Below are 27,737 nucleotides of genomic sequence, written 5' to 3'. Positions count from 1 at the left end.
AAACAGAAAATCTCATTGATATTCCAAACTGCAACTAAGATGCACTGAAATTAAGTGGGAATTCATTCCAATATCCAAGCAAATATCCAACTTGAACGCAGTGCAAAGCTTGAGGGTAAGCAATGTAATTTGTTCCACCTCAAAATAAACAGAAATTTAAACTGTATTATTCATACATTTGTCCGTTAGGCTTTTTGACATATGATCCATGAAAAAGCAAAGCAAAAATAATTTTGTGCAATTTTTTTTTTTTTTTATGTCTGTCTTTCAATTTAATTTTCCAAACCACTGGGCCTAACTGAAACTACATGCAAAAAAAAAAAAAGATCAATAAACAAATCAAAGTATAGGAAATATTAAAGTCAGGACACAGCAAAATGAAACTTCATTTCTGTAATTTCCTCTCATCAGATTAACTGAAGCCACATTTTAAGATTAAAGAAGAAAGAAGCACATTAGATAAACCATAACCAAGCTTCCACAATGAGTTAGGGAGCTCCTTGGGAAGGTTTGGAGTATCAAAACAGGGCTTGCTCAATATATAGCAAACAGACTGGAATATCAACATGTTTGCACTCCAAAGGACTGTTTGGGTTGCAAATCTGTTTGAGTTTGCATATCAATGTCTTAATCAGCCTGATGCATGGAATCTCAGGGCAAGAGATGTCCACACATCTTACAAATAACGCCCAAAATGCACATAGTAAATGGGACACGCACAAAAAAGACAAAAGAAAATATACAATTATTACAACTGTTATTGTCATATCACTGACCAATAATAATCCAAACTCATGATTTTCTAACATCATGCAGCCCCAGTCAATACCTAACAGTTTAGAAGACAGAAATATATTTCTGAAATGAAAGAACTACACAAAGGAACACTGCTACCTTGTGATGATACAGCCTTCTGTTTGTCATGCTCTTCATGCCACTGCATGGTGCGGTGGTAGCTCAGCATCACCTCCCAAAGAGCCTTGCAGAGATCTGTCAGGCAGGGGATGTAGCTGTCGAGGGTGATGTGCTGCCAAAAGAAAAGCGCAAAGAAGACAAAACTAGATCAAGCATCACTTTCTAGAACTGTTTACTTCTCAGCAAGTCATAAATACTTCACTTCTAAGAGCCACATGAAAATAAATTAATGGGTAGGGTTACATGAATGTTCTAAATAATTTTTTTGAACTTGTCTACAACTCGGCTAAATCTTTGTCATGCACACATTGCAATCAATAAGTGCATTTTTTGAAATTGTTCTGAGGTGAGATGGGCAAACAAATGTACATACTGAAATATTTTATGACAACAGGTCTTCCATAGATTTTAATTGATTGGAAGTCTTCTTATTTTATGACATCTAATTAGCTTGTTTTGCATTGCTAGTAAGTGAAAAAAGCCAGCTTTACTTCCACCTTATTTTCCACATGTAACTGAAGGTGTGTGGATTTTACAGCAATACAACAAAGACCCTTATCTGCTATTTTTTGGGTTGGTTGTTTGTGTATTGAGTTGCTGTAAAATGAAACTTCCTCACAACTCTTGCTTTGAGATTAAATCCTCAACAGACAATCTCCTGTGTTGAAGCAACCCCAGAAATTGTCCTGTCAAAATCATCCAATCATCATTGTTTGAAAACATCTTAAACTCAATCTAATACAGAATGTCAGAAGGGAGCCGATTATTAGGGCGATAGTGAGGAGGTGTCAATCATAAAGACTTGTAACTCATCACCAAAGATAAATATTCAAGACACAAGTGGAAACACATAAAAACTAGTTAGCAATAATAAGCAACTACAAAAATGGTTTGACATGTCACTTTTCAATGGGTAGTCAGTATATCGCTAGCTATCATCACCTGCACTCTGTCATTATAATGAAGCAGTAAAACATAGCTTCAAAACATCTGTCTGTCTAAGTAGCACCCTGGATTGTGGGCCTTCATTCTTAAATATTAAGAAAACCCCTGCCTGCACCAAGAATTTTTTTAAGTCAAACACTACTGCACCTCTGGCTCTAGAGGTTTTCCTCATTGCTTGACAATCCCCAGGGAGGATAAGTAATCATATAGAGGTCAAACTTTTCGGAAAAAAAGATTTTAAAAAAATCTAATCTTGACAGAATAAACACAGATGAGAGCCTTACACACATAATACTGGGGATTCACAGACTTTACACACTCACAGTCATGAAATATTTGACATTTCTTTCTTTAAACTGGATTTTCTTTGATTTGAATTAAACATTACATGCTACTTTGTTTTATTGTGAATCAAGAGAAAAACAGTAGCAAAACGCAAGTAGATGAACAAACCAACAGTTAAAACATAAAACAAGCGGGATTTTGAAACCGTGGCGGCAGTGAAGTGTTCACAGCTTTCGGAGCAGGATTTCGGAGCAGGATTATTATTTAAGTGGAACCGCCAGTATGTGTGTGTGCTACAGGATTCATTCTCTGTGGACTGCCTTCAAGTAAACAAAGCCCTGTAACAGGTGTCCTTCAAAACAATGCAATTACAAATTCTATGCAATTGCAAGGACCACTGTGCACAGAGTAAAAGCATTTAGTATCAATTTACATTAATCAAAACCGTTAAGGTGGTGTTATCAGTTTATGACTTAAATGCATTTCATAAAAATTTACTAAAAATGAATCTAACTAAAAGTCTAAGATTTTGACCAATATTCCTGGCTCTGCATCTTTGGTCCTAGAGTCTGCACAGGTACGTGTCCTGACTCACAATTTGATCCAATTAGGACAAATTCAGCTGCTAACAATAGTTAGCACTGACACAGTTCAAGGCCCTACCATCAGAAAGCAGAGTCCTGCAAACAAGCTCACAAACAAATTAATCACAAAATTACAGAAACACTAAGGTGCAGAATGGCCATGTTTATTTTTTCTTCAAAACTTAATACGTTTTGGTAATGCACTTCAATATTCTTTTCAGACTTTGTAACAGCAAGAATAACACATTTACAAACAGCAGAAGTATTAAGGATTTATTCTTTCAAATCCCAGAGACCACGATTGATAAACCAGCATCAGACAATCTCTCAACACAACATTTGTCAAAACATTTGAAGCAGATTAATAACTGACAGCAGTCTGAAAGAAACCCTAATGTACTCTATTACGTTTATCAGAGATTCCAAGGCCACTGAAGAAACAAATGGCATGACTCAGATCTATTAGCATTGCTTGAAGTCCAGGCAATGCTTTATTGCCTTTATGGTTGACGCCAGGCAAAAAGTCCAAGGAAATTCTTTACAATGCTAATGTTTTTTTCTTTTTTTTTTTCCAAGATGCTGTCACAATATGTATATTTTTTTGTCTTACCATGAGGGTCACTGTATTTAATATATATTCTATTTGAAGAAATTAAGAATATTTTGTATGACATAAAGTAATGTCTTTGACGTTACTATATCTCATACTATAAGTCTCTATGAAGGCTGTAACACTTTTTTAATAATACAATTAAAAGAAAGTTGGAGACCACTAGAGCACAGTAGCCAGTTAATTCAGTAACTTTCTAGCATGCATTGAAAAACTCCAGGCCAGTTCGGACGAGACCACTCTCACGCTGACTTTTTATGTTCTCTATCGGCCACCAATAGCACAGGAGTGTGTTGCCAAGGCACTGGCGTGACAGGTGTTTCAGTGTGTGGGCGGAGATCTTCTGCTCAGTGAGCCTTTAATGAGAAGAAGTAACCTAAGCTACACCCACACAGAAGCGCTCTGCTGTTCTGTTTGTGTGTGATATGCCTGTGTCTGTAGATTGTTGAAGGGCTCAACGGACACAGACTGGAACATAATAACTGCACTTAACTGGACTGAAGACGGTCACTGCACCCAACATTGTGAACAAAGCTTAAGATGCTTTTCTAATAGCAGCATGCAGCATCTGAACAACTTGGGGCTATTTTTACAAAGCTCCATCATTTTGTTGCATTTCCATTAAATATCTAAAGCAGAAGGCAAACTGAGTCAACTAACATGTGTCATCACTGCTGTGCTGCAGTGATAAAAACTTTTTTTTCCAAGAATACATTCAAAAGTTTTAAAACTAATGAATAAAGGAAAGGTATTTTACATTTACAGCCCGTCACTGCTTTGTTAAGAATAAAATAAAATGAGGAAACTTTTTATGTTTAGGAACAGCAGTAACTACAAAAATGTGATTTTTCCAAATTTCAAATTTATTAGTTGTTAAAAACAACCACATAATAAGAAGCATTAAAACAAAATAAACTTCTGCACACAAAAGATATTCAGGCCCAAAAAGGAAAGACTCTTTAGTAAAAGCTTATAATTTACAGTCGCTGAAACTTCAGAAGAATGCATAGCCAAACTTCTCCACCCACCTATGGCATTTTTTAAGTATATTCTCTTATTTGCATTGAAAAAAGAAAGACCAGGGAATGAAAAAGAAGTGAAACTATCTTTTAATGAGATGTTGTAAAATTAATAAGACCCTTTCACAATCAGAACTGACCTTTGCCGATGCTCCCATTTCCCCTGAATTTTTAAAGAGCATAACTTAGCAGGAAGTTCAGAGGGTTGGGACACTTTCTGAAGCTTTATTTGTCTAGGGAACATGGTCAGAAGTTTGTTCTTCTCTGCAAACAGTGACTTTGATTTTTTTTTGCCAGGGTTCCACAAGATCAGTACTCTCACCCCAGTCCAAATGCTTAGGGGAGAAGTGTGACTATAATGTGTTATTGAACAGAAAATCACATGTTTTTCACCAGACTTTATTTCCTCAACATTCATGTTCTGTTTAAAAAAAAAAAGAAAACTTATACAAGGAGAGAAATATACCATTCCCAATGCCTTGCAGCAATATTCAAACCTACCTGTGTGCAAATTTAACCTTAGAATGCATACAGCTGTTCTGCGAAAGTCTCAGAGATTTGTTAAAAATGTTAGAGAACATACAACATTACGAAGACCAAGCAACACGACAAAAAGGTCAGGAACAAAGTTGCAAAGAAGGTTTAGAAACAAGCATTCAAGGTCTCATGAAGCGCAATTCAATCCATCGTCTAAAACTATAAAAATAGCTCTACAGTATACAATAGGATAAGAAAGCAGAGCCTTAATGAGTTAAGCAATCAAGCACCAAGTAATTTTTTTAAGGGTTTTATTGGCTCTAATAGCCTTTCTTTGATAGCGAATTGACAGGAAAGTGGGTAATGAGAGAGGAAGACATGCAGCAAAGGTCATCAGATGAAGACTCGAACCTGTGACGTCTGCAACGAGGACTAAGGCCTCTATGAGGGTTGTGCTTTACCCCTGCGTCTCCACCAAATAATTTTAAGGTGGGCAGACATGGCTTGGAGAAACCAACCTACCATGAGATGTTGAAGCAAGGAAAAAAATTAATAATACTTTCTGCACACAGGTTCAAAATCTTCTCACTGGCAGAGATAAGGTGCATGTGGGTGTTTGCATGGACCTTTATTTAAGTGTGTGAGAATGTACTGCCCCTTTAGCATCACATAGCTGGAACAGTAACGGAACATCCTCGCAGTCTGAACACAGAGAGCTTAAACCTACAGTGTGCATTTGTGGTGTTAGAAGAATCAGCCCGGCAACACGCTGTGTGAGAGGAAATCTATCAAACACAACTGAAGACTGAGATCTGTTTGTAAGCATGGCAGAGTTTCAGGCACACCATCGGTCGGATCCACACTTACTCTCAGAGGCAGTTAAAGACACACACAAAAAAATGGAATTGCAGGGAATATTTGTACAGCTTGACTTGAGATCATGGAGCACACTAACGACTCTGCAGGTGAGGTTGAAAGAGTGAATGCAAAAAAAAGAAAAGGTATCAGAACAACAAAACTGGTTCAAAGATTTAGTTGAAGACTTGACCTTGGGCACTTGAAAAATGCCAAGGAGAAGGAGAAGGAGAACTTAATGAGTGTGACAGGGAAACATGTATAAACAGAGCAACAGATGATAGGTGACAGCAAAAAGAGGTAATACAAAGGTAAGAGGTAAAGGATGGGCTATCGCTGACATGAGCACAGCTGGCAACACCCCCTGGAAAATGTGCTCTCACACTGCAATGCCTTACGGAGCAAAGAATACTTCACCATAACAATGCAATAACATTTAGCTCCCCATATTTTCTTTCCATTCTGTTGGTCGGATTAAAACAGCCTCGAGGGGGATGCTCTCTCGACAAGTTTGTGATGTATTGGTCAAGTTATGGCTTACTGAGCATGCAAATAAAATTTGTTTGGGAGGAGGAGGGGATAGAAAAAGACAAAGGGCGACTGAGATGTGTGGGCCTGACAAAGGGCGCTACCACAGCAATGTTATTCTGTGTTGGGAGCTAGATTAATTATCTCGTGAGGAGCTACAATGCAGCATGCGCTCAATCACTGGCTACATGCTCTCATCCTTCACTTCACCCTGCGAGGGAACTGTGAAGAATTCCCATGTCATGAAATGAAGCATATTTATGTTTGGCTGTACAGTAAAACAAATGTGAATGAGGGGTTGAGCTGCAAGAGAAAATAAGAGTTTGATGTGTAGTAGTGCGTGCTATAAATGATACATCATGTTAATTTATCACGGCAAAAGCAAAGGCTTTGCATGTGTTACAGTACTGACTTTATCTCATTATTACACAAACATACTGCAAACACAGTCCTGTCCTTACCGTGCACAAGTCCTTATATTGCATCTTCTGGAACTTGGTGTCTGCGTTGCCAGCACACAGCTCAACATACCCCAGGACGACCTGGAACACTGTGTTGTGGATAGCCTGGGTGAAGTGCATGTGCAGCTGATCCATAGCAGTCTAAAGAGACAGCAAAGAAGATTAGTAAGACAACAGCGGTGTCGAGATGCTGTCAGGGCTGTTTAATAGTGTAAAAGAGTAAAAAAAATCTTTAAAAAAACAGCAAAGTAAGCTGCGTGGATACACAACCTGTCCACCTGGTGTTTCGAATTGAAAAACTGTGCAGTGAAAAACAACAGATCAGACTGTCCTTTGCACCTGTTGTTTCCAAATTCACATTGAACTAGTTGATAAAGCTGCTCTCTTTAGGGGGAAATCTCAAAAAATGTGTAGCAATCAGTAATGGTATAGGGTAAAAGTGTTTGTGCTGGCATGAAAAGTGAGTGATTGAATTGAAATATTCAGTGTTTTATTGTAAGACAAAATAAATAAGTTAGATTTAAATAGCTGTAAAGTTGGCCAGATTTGCCAGTAGGAGGACTTTTCTTAGACTGATATAAAAACAAAAATGAACAAAAGGAAGTTGTTTAAAAAAAACTATTTAAGTTGGATTTCAATCAAACTCACTGATTGGCTGGTTGATGGTTTAGGATAAATTGATTAACTGGATGTTAGATGAGTTTGCTTGGTTGGAAATTGGATTGGATTAGTTTGGTTTGATTGGTTGGGTTGAAGTGATTGCCCAGTTGCTGGGTTTGTTTGATGGTTGGGTCAAACTCTCTGCTTGGCCCATTTTACTTCTATGCAATATGACTTTTCTGTTTTATGGTTATTTTCTTTGTGAATTAAAAATATTACTATAAAAATTAGAGACTGTCTTTGTAAGTAAGATGGAATCAACATATTCCCCACTGCACTGTACAGGCCTTTACATTGCATGACTACCTTTCTCATTTACAATTCAGCCCAAATCAATAAAACCATATTGAATTACTTAAATCAAAGCATCAAAATCCTTCACGGAGTTTGTCAGTTTTAGATATATACATTCTATATATTCAATATATTTCTTAGCCAGACCATTTCTATTTTTCTTCACATTAAAATTCAATATATATTCTAATAAGCTGAGGGGTTTAAGTAAAAAACTTGCTCAATATCAAGGTTTTTTATGCACCTTTTTTTCCACCCATAAAAAGAGTGTGAGCATTTATATGGGACAGTAAATACATGTGCTCCTCTTTTATGTTAGGTTTAACAAGTTACTAACATAAAGTATTTCAGTAATAACTATCCCACCATCATGTAGAGAAGCCAGTTATCTTCAGTGGTACCATGGAGAACCTTTGCTCTATTTTGCCATTATTACCTTTCACAGAAAATTACTTCAACTCTGTAAATAATTTAGCTTTTTATTATACAAGTAAATAGAAGTTTCAAATTCCACTCCCCTGATCCCCCACTGTACCCAGGTAAGAGCTTCAGTGTGTCTGCTTTTAATTTAAAGGGAAATAACAGTTGCAGTGACGTTTTCTTTTGCATCATCCTGCCTCCCGTCCTCTCAATCTCAACTGTATCATCTTTGAACCCTCCAGAAATGACGACACCAGAGTTTAAGCAGACGACGGCATGCTGCTGAGTGATGCCCTCGCTTAACGGATGCTGGAGTGTAATTAGATTTTCTTACATTCAGGCCTTGACCACAAACTATGGCCCTCAATCCTTTCCTGCCAACATAAAAGTAATTCAAGCACCTCTTTCTACAAGGACTTTCACCTCACCAGAACTCAAAATATACTGAAAATTGTTTGAAAAGAAAGGAAAGCAGGGAAAAAAACATGGCACACGTCATAACAATAACCCTACTCTCCTGTACCTTTCTTCCAAATCCTGATTAAAATAAACAGCAGAGAAACAAATCCAATTGTCTGTATCTTGATAATAACAAACATACCAAATGCTACGTGCTTTGTGAAGCTGGCAAAGCATAACCAATTATCCAGCCGGAGAGTATTAAATCAAAGTGTCTAATCAACAAACAAACAGTTCTAACCAGATACTTCAGTAAAATGTAGCAGCCGAATTTCAGACTAATATAATGACCAGATGATGTTGAAAAGGTGTAACAAACCAATCAAATACACCAAACACTTCAGCAAAATGGCAACACACAACCACCAAAGACCTCTTTAGATTTTATTGTGTCTGAAAAAGCTTGTTGTCCCAGTAACAATTTTTTTCAACAACCCTCAGTGACGCAGCGTCCACCTCAAGGATGGCTGCTGGAGCTAAGAGGCATACTAAGTATTCACTTACATCATCACTGGTGCAAGCTAGTGGTACCTGTGATTAATGATGATTATTTAATTCAAGAAGTTATAACAAACTGTATGCTATGTGAACCAGAGGATACAGGATATTTTGATTTTGTAATGGTAATCCTGCGCCACACAAATTAAACCTGCTGTATAATATCAAAAGATTGTGTAGGAAAAAATCTATAGCTTCAGTCAGCAGTTTATATTCAAGAGGATGAATTTCACTTTCAATTTGGGCCTAAATTATTTATTTAAACTACTCCTTTATGACCGTGGAATGCTAATATGGACACCATTTTGATTGATTCGAAAAACAAAAAATGGGATTAAATTTACCCTGAATGTTCTCTACTGAATATCCAGGATTAAATGTACAAATCCATCCCTTCAACTAGTTGGCTTGATGTCTAACAAGTTGCACCTTAATCACAGACAGTTTTGGACATGAATAAAGTTGTGGCTTAATTCTTGTTGGATATTTGACCATTCTTCTTTCTGTTATCAGTTAATTGAAAATGAACAGGGGATGCAAATGTGTGAATTTAGTTCTTCTTTCTAAATGTATTCTGCATAATAACTTCCCATTCAAAACAGAACGATCTTACTAACTCATTAGAAGCCCATAATTAATGGAGTGTGATTGTGCTAAAAATCGATGAAACTACATTGGTTAACTCAGTTCAGCACAGAGAAATATATTTTAGAGACATTAATAGCCAACGTTTAGAGGTTAGCTAAACATTTCTTGTCTTTAAAGCATTTCAACGGAAATCTAAGTGCATTCTTAAAGTTGACTACTTTACGTGTAAAGTACATTTGGGTATATATATGCTCATGACAGGATCCTCTCTGTTGTTTTGACATTCAAAAGAAACATGTTTTATATTTTCCAAAGAATTGTGAGAGTAATCTGAATCCCACCTAAGGGGAAGGTTTGTGCCTGACATTTAGCCGACAGGGAAAGAAGTTATAATGGAATCACAGAAGATGACATACGTGCTCCACAACCTTGTTCATTCAAAAACTCTGAACTATTCTTTACTCCAAGGTAACGACGGCAAATCTGTGGAGCTTAAAATATTACAGCACGAGAGAAAATATATGACAGCATGTCACAGATTGTTACAATTATGACAGCCTCTATGATGATTTTCTTGGAAATAACTGACAAACTGCCTCTCCTTTTCCATTTTTAGTCACTATGGATATTGCATAACCTTTATATTTAATTAATACTTTTTTGTCCTACCTGATATAAACTCGTGGGCAAGATTACATGTTATCAGGAAGAATTTTGTTACGAGTCTACATCTAAAAACATGAACTCCACCAATTAGACACTTAAGGAATATATTATATTCGTTTAGCTGTTGGGGTGCTGAATGTAAGCAGGTATGTAAACAGGATCTCATTACAAGCAGTCCATAATGAGCATAAAATTAAACCTTTTTTTATGTGTTTTTATTATTCTGGCACTGAGTAGGCAGCATGCTAACTTTAGCATTATATCTACGTCAGAAAAAAAAGCAAAAAGGTTCAGTTTTTGCCAGCAAGATAAGAAAACTGTTTTAAACATCAGCAAGCAGTGTAAATCAATTTAATTCGGGTGTTTTAGATTTTCAATTGAAGTGTAAAGCTATCGTTAAAAGCTAACTTTAGCTTGTCCTTTAGCCGCAGGTTGCCACAATATTTTTTCAGAGCCTACAAAACGTTCTGATCTGTTGCCCTGTTTTTGTAACAGATATCCCAAATGTTGCCACAAAAATTGCTTAAAAGATGTTGCAACATATCAAATACTGCTTTAGCCAAATGAACTGAGGCTGAATCAAGTGAGAAATGTTTCTATATTTAAATGAAAAAAATGCAACATACAGCGAGCAGCGTGTATTTTTGTACAAGTTACTGAGGACAATTACCACAATAAAAAAATACCTAATAACAAATATTCCAAATAAACAAAGCTACATCAATAACTTAACACTAATGCTTAAAACCTACCAAGATGATTAGATAACATTCTGCCTTAAGATATAAAGACATATACTTATTTGATTCTGTAATGGTACAACACAAAGAAATGTCTGACGAAGCAGCAGTAATAAACAAATTTACATTTGTGCAATGCATTGTCCTTCAAAGTCCAAATGTATAATGCCTAGTTGAACTACCTTTGTTAAAATGCGGTGAATTCACAAGGTTTAGATTTGAACTCTCTTGGATGATGTAATAACAAAGGGTCTGTCAATGATGTTGACAGCTACAGAGATGCACGCGCCAGAGATCAGAACTGGCCGATACTCATTTAGCTCTAATCGATCATCATCAGAACAAACATTGAAACATCTGCCTTTTTTTCTTATTCTGTGGTTCAAAGCAAAAGATCTGTCACTGTTAGTCTTTAAACTAATCAACCAATCAATCCAAAAGCATACCTTTTTTGGAGTTTCATGAAAAAAAATAATCTAAATCAGACAAATCTGGGAGACATACGCTTTGTTTCAGATATGGGTATAGCCTAGTAGTACTTTTTGATTGGAATCAAAAATGCTTTGACCACAACAAGTAGTTTTTTTATTATTATTATTGTTTAAGTGCTACAGCCTCTAGAAAGAATACAAATCTTAAGTGGGGTTGTGCATTTCCAGACAAATGGTTTGAGAGACAACCCATTGGGTTGACATTGGGTTATTTCCTTAACTGCTGACATCTTAAAGCAAAAGGTTCTGAGTTGAGCAAAGATATATTTGCTTTATTTGAGGAGGATATTTTGGTTTGTAATGTTAAAGTTAATGTATTACTTCTAAATTACTTTTAGAAATAAACCTTGACTTGATCACTTCAGCTGAATGAATGTTCTGAAGTAATAGTAGAAGGGAAAAGAACAAAAGAAAAATAAAGTGTTATCCTCTTTGAATCAAGATGAGAGACTCAAACTACAGGAAACAGGCAGAAAGTAGGGACAAGAAGAATAATCCCATTTAGACATCAACATTCCAAAGGCACAAATTAGACAAACCACTGACCTGGGTTTTCCCAAGGAGCGTGTACGCCTTCTGGACCTTGGTGTAGTGCAACACATCAAAGTGCTTACAAGTCCTTGACAGGGCGACATCAAGCTGCTCCTGGAGACAGAAATAGACAGAAGACAAAGGAGAGGAGGAAGCAAAGTAAAAGGGAGAAAGAAGAGGGATTATCAGTATTAAGACAGGGTGATTCAGATACACACAGATGTGCAAATGTAAAACAGGCCAAGGGCAGGGTAGCTGGATGTGGATATGAGTGAATATATAACTAAGTGAAAGATAAAGAGATGAAAAGAGAGGCGTTGCAAGTAGGACGTGTTTTGGAAGAATTTAAGAAGTCATGAGATGTGTGACAGGTTTGACGCAATAATCTGAGCTCAGATGGCAAAGCGCCTACAAAGGCCAAGTGATCAAATGTCTTGCATCGCCCAATGTTTTCTTAAGCCTTGTGTGAAAATGCTACAGAGGAGGATAAAGTAAAACCTGCAGCTGATGCTCAAGCCTAATGGACATGGCTGACGTGAATTGAAATTAAATTCATCCAGATTTATTGGTACGACAACTAGGCAAAATGGACTTCAATTTTAATTGCAACATTTTATTATATTTCCTGTGATAACAATCATAAGAAGTGACTTTGAAAAGTATAGCTGTATGCTTTTGACAGTATGCATGTAAAGATGACCAAGTCCCTAAACACAGAAATACCCCTTCTGCAACTGCTACACCAAATAGGACAACTTTACTGCTAGACAGTCCATGATATTTACATGTAATCAGATTTTCAAATATATTATATTCATTGATGCTCTTGTGAAATGATCAGTGTATTAGTAAAATCAGCAATCCCTGCCAGTTTGTTTTTGAAGTGTGAAACCATCATCAATTAGAATTGACACTTTTCCATACCTTGTGGGTATCCCTGGTGAAAAATGTGTGTTAAAAAAAACAAAAACAAAGGATCTGCTGGTAACATCTTGTTGCAAGATGGCACAGAATACCTTCAGTGATCAAGTACAGGCCACGCCTTGATGGATCCAGGCTGTTTGACAGCAAAAAAGGGACCAACACCCCATTAAGTCATAGTGTGTCAGCGTGTATTGCTTCCAAGGCTTTGCTGTGTTTTGTCAACCATGGTGTTTTGTAGAACTGAAGTCTTTTCATGCTGCTTCAGAATACTTCCAGGGCTACAATTAGAGCAAAATGCCCTTGACTGCAAACTCTGCACTAACATCAGCTGGTGGAAACCGACTTTGGAAATGTGGAACCGTGCTTATTTGTTCATGTGTTTACTCCTATGATTTAGAGGATTTTGTATTGCTTGCTTACCGACTCAAGCTCATAGGTAAACAAGCAACCCTAGCAAGTGGCCATATGTGTGTGCATACATTCAAAACCTCCTGCTGTTCACCAACACAACTGTAAACAGTTAATCTACTGGAGCATAGCAGCAGTGGTTCTGTCATAATAGCCTCTTCATTATTACTTATCACACACATGCATCACAACACAAGCAGAGATGGCACAGATACGATTTACAGGGTTTGCATGCTCATACTGTTGACTGTAAGATTGTGTCAATATGTGGCAGACACAAAATGACAAACAATCTGAATATGAAATTAAAGGATAATTTGCTTTTTCTCAATTGAAATCTTTAAAAACACACAAGGCAAAAATCAAATATTACATTACACAAAGCTTGAACATTTTACTTCCAGATAACAGATTTAGTAGTAAAAACTGACTATTCACATACCTCTATTTGCTCAAGAGTGTCTTGTAGTTTAGAGTTCAGCTCACTGTGGAATGAAAACAAATTTATTTTCAGTTTCAGAAAAGTTGACATTTCTTTTATCTACTGCTTGTTGACAAAACAAAAAATAGCAGATGTAAAACATCATTCATGCTCTCCTGGAAATAATTCTATATGAAATATGCTTCCGTTATTACAACACAAATATTATTTTGTCTCCTTTCCATAAACAAGGCAGGGATGGATGCAGCGGAAAACTAATGTGGTGGCTATCCCTGTCGCCTCACAGCAGGAATGTTCCAGCTTAAATCTTGGCTAAGCCTTTTCTGTATGATGTTTCTAAGTTCTAGACTGGATTCCTTAGGTAAGTTGAAAAAAATACATCTTATGTTATCTGAAGAGTGCAAAGGGTCGGCTGGCCTTGCATTACACTGTGTCAGATTGGAGATCAGACCTGACTAGGTGAGTTCTCCACCTTGTACTGTGACAGCTGTGACTCCTGCAATCCTAAAGTCCATTAAGCTGGTCGAAGAGTTGTGTCGATGCCTTCAGCAGAATACCAAACCAGGCTCCATATCTAGTATTCCAGTAAACACCAGCAATTAAAATCTAGTGCTGTAGTTTTCTGAAGCAGTATTACCCAAGATTCAATGCTGCTTGCCAGAGTGAATGCTCAGCTTTATCAGCCTGCTGGTCCATTTTCATCTACAGGAGCCATCCAAATATTTAGCCTGCGTGTTCATTCTCAATCGTCCAATCCAGGCTCCATTTTCCTGCCAGAACATTCTCCAGTTCTCCAACACTCCTCTTGCCAGAACACTGTTGAGCCTGGCTCTTTTTTCAGGGTGTTTCAGCTTCCTTTTCTCTGCCTGACTCCAATTGTTTTCCTAAGCCCTGCACTGTTGCAAAGAACTCGTGAACTTTCCTGAGTGTCTTAGTTACATCTGAATGCACAACTTGTTTAATCAATAACTCAATATTGTATGCAAAACATCTTCACTATCTTTGTACTGTTCTGCTTTTGCCTCAACTCAGAAAATGCTTTCATTTGAAAAGCTCCACGATAGCAGCAAGCATTGCGATTGTTTTGCCGATCCCGAGACACCAAGTCATTTCCCTTGTGACTCTGCCACCCTTTACCTCCATTCACAATCATCTGCTGTTCCACCGTTCCCCTGCCTCTGTGCTTGCTTGGCTTGCGGTCTTTACCAGGTCAGCTTGCTCTTATGTTGTGCCTTGTGAGACTGCGGCAGCCCAAGGGAGTGTGTGTCCTTAACAGATTGCTAATGAAGCATCTTGGTTTTACTTGGAGAGAGAGAATGATGAGGAGGCGGCAGAGAAATTAAGAAGAGATGCTAGACTAAGTCATAAGTGTTCAGTTCCAGTCAGAGGTTTACACGCACTCATCGTTGCAATGAATATCATAATAATTTGGGGCTTTTATTGCTTTATTTGAACTGTTTTCTTCTAGACAGATAATAGGATTTCAATGATCTTTACAGACAAGAATTGGGAGCAGAAGTCTAAATTATTTTTTTTGAATTTCTCTAACATTAGACAAAGACTAATTTTATACATAAAATCACCACTAAGATTTTGTTAATGCTCCTTTACAAGTTTCACACACTTTTTGTAGGCATCAAAAAGACTTAAGTCTTACTGGATATTTACTTTTGCTTTCTTTGTCCATTCCAAAACCAGTTCTTGGTTGATGATATCGATCCTGTGAGATCATGCATCACCTTTTTAAGTGTATAGTTTTGATTTAAGATATCAGATTGAGGGTACTCCTCTTACAACATGACATTCACCATACGCTATGCACATCATCACCAGCACTTAAAAGTGACCCACAGCATTATGTAACCACCGCTATGCTTGACAGCTGGTGGTATAAAAGCAAAATATTCAGTGGCAAAATATTTAAATCCTTTTCTTTTTTCTTAAAACTTAAAACTCTCTGGGAGTGTTCATGAGGATACCCGTGAATTTCATTCCAGCTTGAAGGTGTCAATTTTGAAGTTAGGCTCTGTGTCAATTCATGCTGGTGTTAAATTCACCTTTGGTGTTAAGGGAGTTTCCAGTTCATGGTAGGCTTGAGCCTTGGTGGATTGTTTTTGAATAGCTTAACAAAATCCCTTTTATTTAAGAAACATAAGATACATATGTAGATGCAAATAAATTTAATGTCTAAATCTAAACTTTTGTGCTGAAAGTTAAGAAAAATTATCAAATTCTGAGATTGTGGTACCTATAATTGTTGTTAGTGGAGTTGGGACAGATTAGATTCTCAGCTACAATAGAAGAGAGCAGGCCAAAGCTAATACCCTCAGTGGAGACAAAGATAGAAAGCCAAGGCAAAGAAAATGGAAAAAGTTTGAAAGCTGGCTCAACTACACAAGGATGAATTGATCGGCGTTAGGTCCTGACTGTTGAGAAAATACATCAAAATCTTCATAGGCGAGGCCCAGAAAAGTGAAAAGCAAAGGCTTTAGACTTCTGGCAACCACAAAAAGGAGATACACCCAAGGAGCTCATGCCAAGAGGATAAACATACACTGGTTCATTGCAGAATATTTTAGCTGGTCCCGATGTTCCAGTTTAGCAAAGTAACTGGAACTAAACCACACAGTGAATGGTATTAAAAAGAGCACAGGGAAAAGAACAGGAGCCAGTCCAAGGAAAATGACAGCAATTAAATGCTAATGAACAATAAAAGCAAGGAAGAAGTAGATCTCAACATGGCTCACACTAAATACTTGAAGTTCAACATGTGTATTCAGACATTTTTTTCACAGCTGGATAACACTGAACTGGTATCTGTATTTACTTATGCTTTGATTTTTCACCTTCATGTAAAGTCTGTATTGATTTATTGAGCCTTTTCAGGGTTGAAGCCCTCACCAAAGAACATGCCAGTTCAATTTAGGAAATTAGAACATAGTAAGGCAGTTTTTTTGTTTGTTTTTTTTCAGCAATTCATACGGCACTGACATCACCATCATCTCAAAGCTTTGGTTGTAGCTCTTGATTGTGCATCTTTTCAACCAGTTTTTCCTTCCACTCAACTTGCAAAACTTTTGTGGGTTGCCCCTCTTCTTGAGAGCATCAGTAACTGCCTTCAACTTTACTTCTCCGCCATTGTCAAGGCCATAATTATGTTTAAACTAAAAAATTCCTTTGCCCTAATTAATTTGCCCTATGTTCATCCAACATTCATTGCTTTGTAAGCTATACTCAATTTTAATTAACAGAAATAAATCCTTGGAAAGCATCACTCAATTGCAATTACTGTTTATAGGGTTGTTTTTCTTTTTCTTTTCTTTTTGAATGAAATTGCTAGAATGGATTAACTTTTAGATGACACCAATTTACTAAGATTAATTTGTGAAAAAGAAAAGCAGCTAAAAGGCATTCCTCTGAAGCTTAATAGTATCACCAGAAAGGCTGAAATATATTACCCACTGAATCTGAAAAATGGAAATTGAACCTATGTGTTTCTCGCCATTATCTTTAGCACACTGATTATTATAAAAACAATTTCTCACTTTCTGTTAATCCGTCCATATCCTGCATAGACGTAGAATAATTATCGTGCTTTCTTGTGTGCACAGCTGCTGTTCCTCCCTAATACAGGCACTCTTCTATGATCAGAAAGAATTCATAAATAACATATGAGAAGAAAAAGCTAATTAGCGATCTGTTCCCTGCAGCGGCCACTGGGTTTCAGCAGGGTCACATACAAATCTGGGAGATTTCTTCCCCCCTTTTAACTAGTTTCAATTAATGCTGGCATTAGGAGGCTGCAGGGCTTTGAGGCTTGTCCCTTTACACTGATTTGCTGACTTGCTAAACAAGCATAAGCGCCTTAAAGGGTCCTACGGATATTCGTGTTTTGTGGGAGCACCATTTTTGGCTGCAGTCGTGTTACCCAGTGTTACAAAGCAGGTAGGGAGGGAAATAAGAGGTATGGGGTGGGTTTCAAAGGGTACATTATGCTACCACAAGAGCAGATGAGGCTATATGCAGGAGCGAAAGGCCAAGAGGTGAGACTTTCACCAAGGTTGCAGAGCTTTAGTCTGCCTCACCGGCAGAACCTGCTCAAGCTAAATTCTACAAGATTTAGTCATTTCTAGTCGACGTCTCTGCAGATGTTGCTTGTTTTTCTGCACAAGTTAAGTTCTGGTTGTAGATTTCAAGGTGAAAGAATCAAAAGGAGTAGCTTTGATCTACAGTTGTACTTTGCTTTCACTTTGTTTTTGCAGAAGAAATCATTTCAACCTTGGGAACGATCTTAAATCAAATCACATAACACATTCACAGAAATAGATAAGGAGGCATTCTCTCATTTTGAAAAGTTCTGACAAAAAAGACAACCCCTCTAGAATCTGGGTAAATGCATAAAAGTTATTAATTTATGAGCAAAATGAAGATTTATTTCTCATCCCCTAACTATTTGATTTGCTTAGCGCACAGTCGGTATAAAAAATGTTGAAAACAAGCCAACTCTTATCCCAAGCAAAAATCTGACTCTGAATATTTTATCAGCACCAAAGAACAATCACATTCACTGTGCCCAGCCACTCCTGCTCTGCTGTAAGGCATCAAATCTGTTCAAGTGATAATGTGATGCCCAAATGAGGAAGCTCTGCCTTGTAGCACAGATTGTTTGCACGTTAACAAGACTGACAACATTTTCTAACAAATCCTAAAACAATTTAAAATTTAAATTTCAAATATTCTCCACAATTCCAAATAACAATCACACTGAGAATATTTTGTTAGTCATTATTATAAGGTCCAACTTGCAGACACTTTAAAAACAGTATGATTAGACTAGATACATTTGATTTGATGATAATAGTAATAATGAATACTAGTAATACATGAGTACAAAACATTAAACTAGTTTATATATATATTTCCTACCAATTATGCAACATAATGCTGAACTGACATTACGTGCAACAACTCCACAGTCTGTTTTTGGTTTTCTTGGTATCTGAATAACATTAAATCAGACAAAATCTAACACCTTAAGAAATCTGGAGTAGATTATACTTATCCTAACCAGTGTAGGATAAGTGAAATATCAATTTCATCAATTTGTAAAGAAATAGTCATTTCAAAGGCGTTTCAAAGCCAAAAGAAAGCAGTGACATTGGTCTGTTTTTATTTCTAAGACAGTGTGCGTTTATCTGTTAGTAACTCAAAAACCAAAATGATTCATGAGTCAAATAAAAACTCAAATTTGATGTGGCAAACTAAAGATAAAAGTCATTTTCTTCATTTATTTTCTTTTAGAAATTCAGTTGGGGTTTTTGGGGGGGGGGTAAGGGGGGTGTTTGTTTTTGTTATTTTTTTACTTTGGAAAATTAATTAATTGTAATCTGGGAGCTTTTTCTATTGCTGGATTTTCATTTCCTTAAACTTATTTAGCCCCGAATAATAAACAAATACCAAACATTTTTAGACCTTTTGAGACATCCAGTTGCACACTTGCACCGCCATTGGTACAATTGCTTTACATATAAACACACTGTAAGATCTAAACAATGTATGATGAATGTGCAAGCATTTCTCACCAGGAGTGTTACTTAAACTTTTATATACTGATTGTTTTATGCTGCTTTTTCAGCAAATGTCAGCATGGGGAATTTCAAAGTACATCCCATGACGAGGTTTAATAAATGAGACCCTATAAAAAAGACGGGATTCCCACAGCGATGGGGAACGTTTCATTTGCTTCATGCTGACTCAATTTATTACAGAAGCAAAGAAAAAGTCAGGTAAACAAATATACCTTACTGCATTTAGTTTTCTCTCTTTCTTGCTCTGTAAATTTCCACAAGTGTGCATTTAAAATGTAAAACAAAACATCTAAGGAACAGTTTCTTTAAATATTACAAAAAATAAACAAATAAATAAGCTTGGACTTCTCCGTTTGTTCTCTGGTTGCCTACTCTACTAATTCATAAGAAAATCCTAATAAATTCACAAATTTAGAAAGGAACTATTCTAGGAATAGGAACTTTCCTAGACCAATATGAAAGAGATTACAAAAACATTAAATGACAACAAATCATCAGACTCTCTTCACAACAGCAAGAAAACAGCTGCTTAACGTACGTACTACCATAACTATATCCAAAACATAAAAACGATTTCTATTTAACACAGGCAATAACATAATTCTGCAATAAATTATGGCATTATACTTAAGAAAAATGAAGATATTATACAAAGTCATTGGCTGGATGACAGTTTTGTTATTCCAAGGTGACATTAGTTCATAAACCTGAAGCTGCTCTGAAGTAGTCGGGGTTGTCTTTCTGTTTGTTGTCTTTCTGTAGTTGTTTGCTGGGGAAAACAATTTGACCTTAATAAAATGAAGAAGAAAACCTCACTTGAGGATTTATTTTTACTATTAATACAAAATAAAGCACAGGTAAAAAGGAATAACAAATTTTAGTTCACTGCAATTTTCATAGATATGAAACAGAAATAGTTGATTTTAGGGTTTAGAGTTTACCTAACAGACTAAGTTAAGGCTTCAGGATAAGATGCAAGCCATTGCTGAGAAACATCATTATCAGAGTATGAATTATTAAATTATGGCTAAAAAAATTATCTGAGGTCACAATGAACTTTTAGTTCGCCCACAAGTCCAAATGATAACTGATGTCAAATATGAAAAATATTCCCTGATGGCATTCCTGGAATATTGCACTCATAAAATTAAATGGACGAAGAGACAGACGGGCCCAAAGCAAAACATCCTCCAGCCAGCTACATTTCATTTTATAATGATCCCAGAACATTTCGACACAGACACACCCATCAACAGGCCTGAGTGGAGGATTTTAAAATCAGCATCAAATATATGTAGGTTGTTGCCAAAGGTCCATCCAAAGCTGATTAAACCCATCACTGGCAGCTAACTATCTCAGTGCACAGGAGTTTTGAATCCTGGCACCTGTGGTGAAATTCCCAACACTGGCAGTGAGGCAGTGATGTGTTTTATAATTGCTTGAGCTACAGAGTACATGCAAGGATGGAGAAAGAGAAGGTTCATGTAACAATCTGTGTTCAGAGGAACAGATTATAGCATGAAAAAGACAGCCACATGAGATATTAAGCAAGTATTACCATAGAGGCTTTTTTAAATTAGGGTTTATGTAATTATTCTTACTGCCTTAAGGGGGAGAAAAAGTTCTAAATTACTGACATTTGAGAAGGTTGTCTAACAGGTATTACTGTGAATCTGCTAAGTAATTACTTAATGAAAACAAACATGATATTCAAATAAAACAAGATCTATATTGTGATGGACAATTCATTAATCCCAGTCTGATGTGCCTTACTTTCCACTAAACCGTCTTAAGTAAATTATAGTTAACTAGAATCCACTATAATTCAGCATCTAGAATCAGCCAGACTAGTTGGTCTCTTCACTAAAAGAACTGGTAAGAACCAACCAAGCAACCAGCAACTGTGGAAAATTTACATCAGAGAGAAACAAAAAAATTCCGAGCAGAAAAAGAAAAATGCTTGTTTTGCAGAAATGTCAATTTCTGCAATGTAATTTTGTACCGTCACATTCCCATTGTTAACAAGCAGTTTCATAACCATCTACCAAAGTGCATCAGTTTATTTTTCACTGTCGATAACTAGTTTGAGGGATTATGAATATATATAGTCACAACACGCTCAAATTCCACTTGCAATTTAATTAAATTATACATAATTTAAAAAATTTCTTTAGACCAATTTATGTTAATTTTGACAATATTTTGGATTATGATGTTGTGTACTTGAGCCATATCACCACATTTCATTACACAAAAATGTCCAAGAGGAAATTAAGTTGAGCTTTAGCGTTGCCAAGACATTCTTATGAAGGACTCACTAGTTGGTGAACTTTTAGAAATCCATCTGAGAAAATCTACAAGGAGCTTCCTCTTTAGTTCAAACAAATATGGGCATAACAAGCAGAGTTTTAGGTCTTTAGAACTCCAGCACCTCCTGAGAATAAAAAAAAAAGTATTTAAATTGATTCTGTAGACAACTCATCTCTGAACATATCTGCATGATACAGCTTTTATATGGAAGGAAAATACCCTAGAAAAAAATACATTTTTAAACAGTTGATGATATGTCTGTAAGATTGCACAGTTCTAAAATGAGGAATATTTTACGGAACATCAAGCATCCTGCATGGCGAGGTGAGTGAAGTGTTTTGGACAATGTAGCATTACAGTAAGTAATTCACATCAGCTTTGCTTGATAACTACATATATCAGAAAGCACTGTGGGTCTATCATTTTCTTGAAACAAAAAGCTGATATGCAATAGCCTGACAAGGATTTAAATATGGAGCTTCAAGAAAAAAAAATGGGTGGAGATGCTTGGCAGATGGCATGCAGATCTGATTACTTAAGTAATAAAAAAGATTATTTAATAACGTTCTGCATTCTAAAATATTTAACACATTTCTAAGAGATCAGAACGACACAAAAATTGGATAGCTATCCTGGAGAGTTATTGTTTTGTTCTTTTCCCTCAGTCGTACTTTTTTCTCTTCAGAGTGGATAACAATGAGAAGATTTCAGCATCCCATTATTCACATGTGTATAATATTTGTTCATGGATCAGATTTCCCTCTTTTTCACAAAGCTGGTATTGTTAAAATAGTCCCCTACTACATTTTTTAACCTTACCTAGGACAGGACAAGTACATTTTTATTAATGACTATAAAAGCTTAAGGTAGATTAAGTGCTCCAGTATGAGGATTTTTTAAAAAGTTATTCTGAATATCACATGAATAAGAATAATGTCAAAACAATAAATGCTGGTGGGGCTCTGTGACCAAAACATATTTCAACAGCTGTCCCCAATTGACCAACATGCAGTACGTGTGCGCTGCTTGCGGTCTTAAAGTTTGATATATTTACATCCATCAATCTTAAACACAACCAATTTTATTCCTACTCTACATCCAAAAGCAGGAAAAATAAAAATAATTTTCTTGGAACATTTAAACATTAGGGGTGGATGTTTAAAAAGTCAGTGAGTTAAAGTAACATTTCCTCACATGTAAATGAAAGTCTCCTGTGATTTAATCGTTTCTTTTAGTTGCCTTTCCTTTGAGGTGTTTCACAGTTTAACCATCTGCATGTCATAGCTCACTGGGTGCCTGCCAGAGTCTCTAAATCTTGTAATTGGATGTTTTCTCTATAGGGGATAAGCAGTAATAAGCTTAAATTGGAAGCTGCCAGATGTATACCAAATATGCCATCGTGTCTCATAGGAAAACTAGGCCTGCAGTGAGACAACATTCACTGTCCTGTAGCTGGAAACTTACTGCCTTGCAAACTATTCATAGTCCTTGGACTTATTTACACTCACATACAACCACAAACTTCAGTGTATTACAGTGATTTTATAAAAAAAAAAAAACGAACAAAAAGAAGTAAATAATTGGAAAGTGGATGGAAAATAATGCTGTATTTCTTTTTTTTTTCCACGAAAAAAAATTTGAGAAGTGTAGCATGCATTTATATTCAGTTCTCCTGTGTCAATTCCTTGTTGATTCAGCTTTCAATGAAAATAAAGCTGCAAGTCTTGGGGTATGTCCGTATGTGCTTAACTTGTCTAGATACTCAAGTTTTTTCTTCTTCGTACTCCAGTACTTGAGATTCTTCAACTTTTAGATTTGTCCCTGGTCAAACATTCCTGAATTAAATGGCTGAACTGCCTTAGATTTTGTTCATATGTATTATATTTAAGGCTGAATTAAAAAAAACAAAAACAAGCCACACAGTTCAGATTTTTCTTTGCAAAGTTCTGCAAGAATATTTTGTGTTGATCTATCATCATAAAATCCAATTAAGATGTATTGGATTTTGTTTTTTGTAATGTAACATGTAAAAAAAGAATCAACAGTTATTACTAGTTTTTCAAGGGACTTTTAAACATTTCAAGCCTTTCAAATTGTAGGAGGAGCCACACTGCAGCCACAAAGAAATAGCAATAGGAAACAATTCCCTAAGTGAGATGTCTCCAAGCAGATCAATCAACTTCCAACCTTGAGAAAGAAGGGTAAAAATCAAAAACGTCTGGCGCTCTTCGATCTGTTTTATCAAAGGAAACACGATTAAAATAAAAATAAAAAGATCTGCGAATGTCTGAGCGGAACTGAAATGTGATTTTTCCAAAACCACACAACTCTGATGTCATACTTCTGTCATGAAATGTTGCTAGCAGTCAATACAACAAGTGAGCAGGTTTTCCCTATCCTGGACTCAGCTACACCACCACATCAATCTGCTCATACTGTACCTGATGCAGCTGTAGTGTTTGAAGGTGCTGGCCGCCTTTTGACATTCCAGACAAAGCTGGATTGCACCTGGATAGTCTTCCTCCTAAAAAAACACAGAGCAGTGAGGTCATTTAACCTATTTTCCAAACAGGCAGAAATTTCACAGCATTTTTATTGTAAACGCTTCCTGCCACAACGACTTTAGATATAAATAGCAAAAAGGGTTTGGTTGAGGCACTGATATGTTTGCCCTTCTCTTTGTATTAGCTTCCTGACCCAAAGAGTTATTGTTTATCTAAAAATAGTTGCCACAGCGGACACCGTCCTGGCAACCTTGGGCGGAATAGCGATTGCAAAAACCCCTCCATGATGTTTGACCTTTTAAGTCATTTATGAACATTTCTGTGGGAGTTTGTAGGGATTACAGTACCTCGAGCATCTCGCTGAGTCTTACATCTGTCCTTTGCTGTAAGGTGAAAAGAAGAAAAAAAAGAAGAATATGAAGAGCATATGTAATAGTAATCAGTATTCAGTGATCAGTGCAAAGATAGTTGTTCCTATCTTTGCACTAATTGTACCTAGGGCAAGTTAAAATAGAAAAAAAGAAAAATAATCACTGTCAGTGCACAGATGTGTCGCTATCAGATGTGTCAGAGTATATCAGATCAAACAAGGTATTCACAATATATCCGCATTAGCATCTTTATCAACATATCGTATCATACCGATAAGTAAAACCAAGTGGATAATAACAACCAACGTTTATTTACATTTTGCTGCTGTTTGTGTGCCGGGAGAGAAGAGATTTGGCCATGTGGTATTTCTTGGGGTATATGACAGAGATAAAAATGCAAGACTGCAGGTTCTTGCAGGGTCTGCAAGACATTGCTCTGTTTAACTGAGCAATGAGAAGCAGAGAAGCAATGTCAGTGCTGGGGTCACTTCTTCAGTGTCAGAAGAGTCAGGAAATAGAAGTAATACTAAACAGAGTTTTAAATCCTGGCAAGATACAAACAGCATCTCATTTAATTGGTGGACTTAAGGCATTCTGGATAACAGCAAATATCAGCTTGTTAAATTTGTGTTGCTCTATAAAGAGGAGAATGGCAAAAATGGAACAATATTCTGTGCAGTTATCTTTAGGAAGTACTACTTAAACTAACAAAAACTATTATAGCTTTACTTTAGCTAATAGTTGGGGCCTGCCATAGCAGAGAAAAGGTAAGCCTTGCTTTTCAAGGCATTTCAATGCCTCCATGCCGTGCATGGAAGGCACCTATTGCTTTACACCTCAAAATAACTGCCGCATGAGGCTCGTACCACTGCGTGCACCCCAACCATACCCAACAATGTATATATCAAAACATGGGGCTGGATCTCGGCATGTGGGCTATTATTTCTGTTGGCATTTTGAGTAACCATGGCGACGCAATTAGCAAGAAAAACGAGCCAAATGCAAACCAAAACAAATTATGACAGTTTTCTGAAAAATTCACCAACTGCATAATTCTTGTTAAGTAGTAAGTAGTGTAAGACAAATAGTATTTCAAAAGAGCAGAAGAAATCTTATGTTTTTTGAACAAGAACAATATTTGCTGTTAATCTGTTGCTAAGAGATGAGCATGTTTTATGGTAACCAAGTGCCACGAAGTAAACATCTGATTTTTACTTTTGCAAAATTTTCCAACTGTAAATTTCTTATGTCTAGGCCAGGGGTGTCAAACTCCAGTCCTCAAGGGCCACTGTCCGGCAACTTTTAGATGTGCCTCTGCTGCACCACACCTGAATAGAATAATTAGGTCATTAGCAAGGCTCTGGAGAACTGATCTACACGAGGAGGAGGTAGTTAAGCCATTTCATTCCAGTGTTTTGTACCTGTGGCACATCTAAAAACTGTAGGTCTGTGGCCCTCGAGGACTGGAGTTTGAGACCCCTGGTCTAGGCAGATTAGCAGTATTTCAATAGAGCTTATGTTTAATAAACAATAATTAATTTGATGTTAAGAGATGAGCGTTTTTTCTGGCAACGAAATGTCACGCAGTATAAATTAGATTCTTACATTTTTGTTGAATGTCCGTTTTATAAAATATTCAACACCAATGACAAAAAAAACATTTTCACTTTTGTGAAAAATTCACCAACTGCACAATTCTTACCTAGTAGAAGACAAGTAGTATTTCAACAGAGCAGAAAAAAATCTCAAGTTTTTTGAACAATATTTGTTGTTAATCTATTTCTAAGAGATTAGATAACAAACTGCCCGAAGTAACTGTCTGATTTTTAGTTTTGCAAAAGTTAAAATCAGAAGGCAGTGCATTAACATTAGCACAAACATTACCCACATTAGCAGCAGCCTTTTCCCCAACATAAGCTTTTTAGCTATTTTGTTTATTTAGAATAGAATAGAATAGAATAGAATTCAACTTTATTGTCATTGCACTGTCACAAGTACAAGCAACGAGATGTAGTTTGCATCTATCCAGAAGTGCTCTACGAGATATAAATATTTATTTACAGATGTACAAGACTATGTATGTATGGACTATAAGGGGTTATAGCAAAGAGATATAGATGTTGTGTATAAATATAAATATAAATATGGGAGCTGTATGCACAGATTATACAGAATATACAGATTATACAAGAATGTTAGGGAATGGATTATATATGTATATAATATAATACAAGATAAATAATGGCAGATAAAATTTACAGGTTGTATGTGTGTGTGAAGAAAACAATCCGTGATGTGTGTGTGTGTGTGAGGATAGTTCATGTATTGATTGCATTTGAGTGTGTTAAAGCTGTAGCAGTGGTTTGTTAACATTACCAGGGTCTTGATGGTCCTCAGTGACTTGAGCAGCCCTGTCAGCAGCTGTCGCCTCCTCTGATTGGCTAACAGACCCAGGCTGGCCTCCGTGAACTCCTCCTTGGAAACTTTGAGTTGTCTTCACAAAAGAAGCCCCAATGTGAGTTTGACCAAGTTTAATACTGTATAAGGCACTATATATTCAAACAGGAATCAGGAAAAAATACCATAAAAGGAGAAAAGCTGGTATGTAGCTATAATGTTCTTAACAATTAAATCCACCCATAGTTAAGAACAAATATCTGTAGCAGGTGTTCAATTATTAATATTATTTTGTGTTCAGATAAATATTAAAGTAACACATTTCTTAAGTCATAATATTTGACAGGCATTTTGGATAAAATGCTGTAAGCAGTCAAATCCTGACTCCAGCCAGGCTGAATCTACCCAGAGTTTATCTGTTGCCACATTTCCAAACCTTCTGCATTGTGTTATCAAAGTGGGCTCAAAACCATCGATTTGAGCAGAGAATACATGAGAGAAAATCACCATGGTTATGACACAGGCATTTTATTTGCAGGGGCAATTTCTGAAAGAATAAGTTATTTTTGGTTGGTCACTGGGTAGCATGTTACAGTACATTATTACCTTCTTGCATTAGTGCAAATGACTGCTGCCAGCTGCAGATTGGTCTGTAATGCTGTCACTCTCTCCAGTTCCTGTGAAAAGAGGATAATGTATAAAAAATTATCATTACTTTCTTCAATATGAAAGGTTTACATACACTTATACGCCTTTTAACAAATTGG

At 36.5% G+C, this 27,737-nt stretch overlaps 1 protein-coding gene across 2 annotated transcripts in view; it reads right to left on the bottom strand.

Annotated features, from left to right (window-relative positions):
• The window catches only part of vps50 (VPS50 subunit of EARP/GARPII complex), a 114,430-nt gene that overhangs the window by 59,457 nt on the left and 27,236 nt on the right, over nucleotides 1–27,737 (bottom strand). For both annotated transcript variants that reach the window (XM_032580316.1, XM_032580317.1), the window contains exons 6-13: nucleotides 27,577–27,647; nucleotides 26,950–27,067; nucleotides 24,550–24,585; nucleotides 24,140–24,222; nucleotides 13,801–13,843; nucleotides 12,042–12,140; nucleotides 6,680–6,820; nucleotides 895–1,027 (exon numbers count right to left, since the gene is read on the bottom strand). In XM_032580316.1, coding sequence (XP_032436207.1) covers nucleotides 895–1,027; nucleotides 6,680–6,820; nucleotides 12,042–12,140; nucleotides 13,801–13,843; nucleotides 24,140–24,222; nucleotides 24,550–24,585; nucleotides 26,950–27,067; nucleotides 27,577–27,647 — 724 coding nt within the window. The remainder of the gene's footprint in view (nucleotides 1–894; nucleotides 1,028–6,679; nucleotides 6,821–12,041; nucleotides 12,141–13,800; nucleotides 13,844–24,139; nucleotides 24,223–24,549; nucleotides 24,586–26,949; nucleotides 27,068–27,576; nucleotides 27,648–27,737) is intronic.

The sequence above is a fragment of the Xiphophorus hellerii genome, chromosome 13 (genome assembly GCF_003331165.1).
Source record: "Xiphophorus hellerii strain 12219 chromosome 13, Xiphophorus_hellerii-4.1, whole genome shotgun sequence".
NCBI classification, from domain to species: domain Eukaryota; kingdom Metazoa; phylum Chordata; class Actinopteri; order Cyprinodontiformes; family Poeciliidae; genus Xiphophorus; species Xiphophorus hellerii.
Note: the sequence above shows the minus strand (reverse complement) of the source record. Positions and strands in the feature narration are given on the sequence as shown.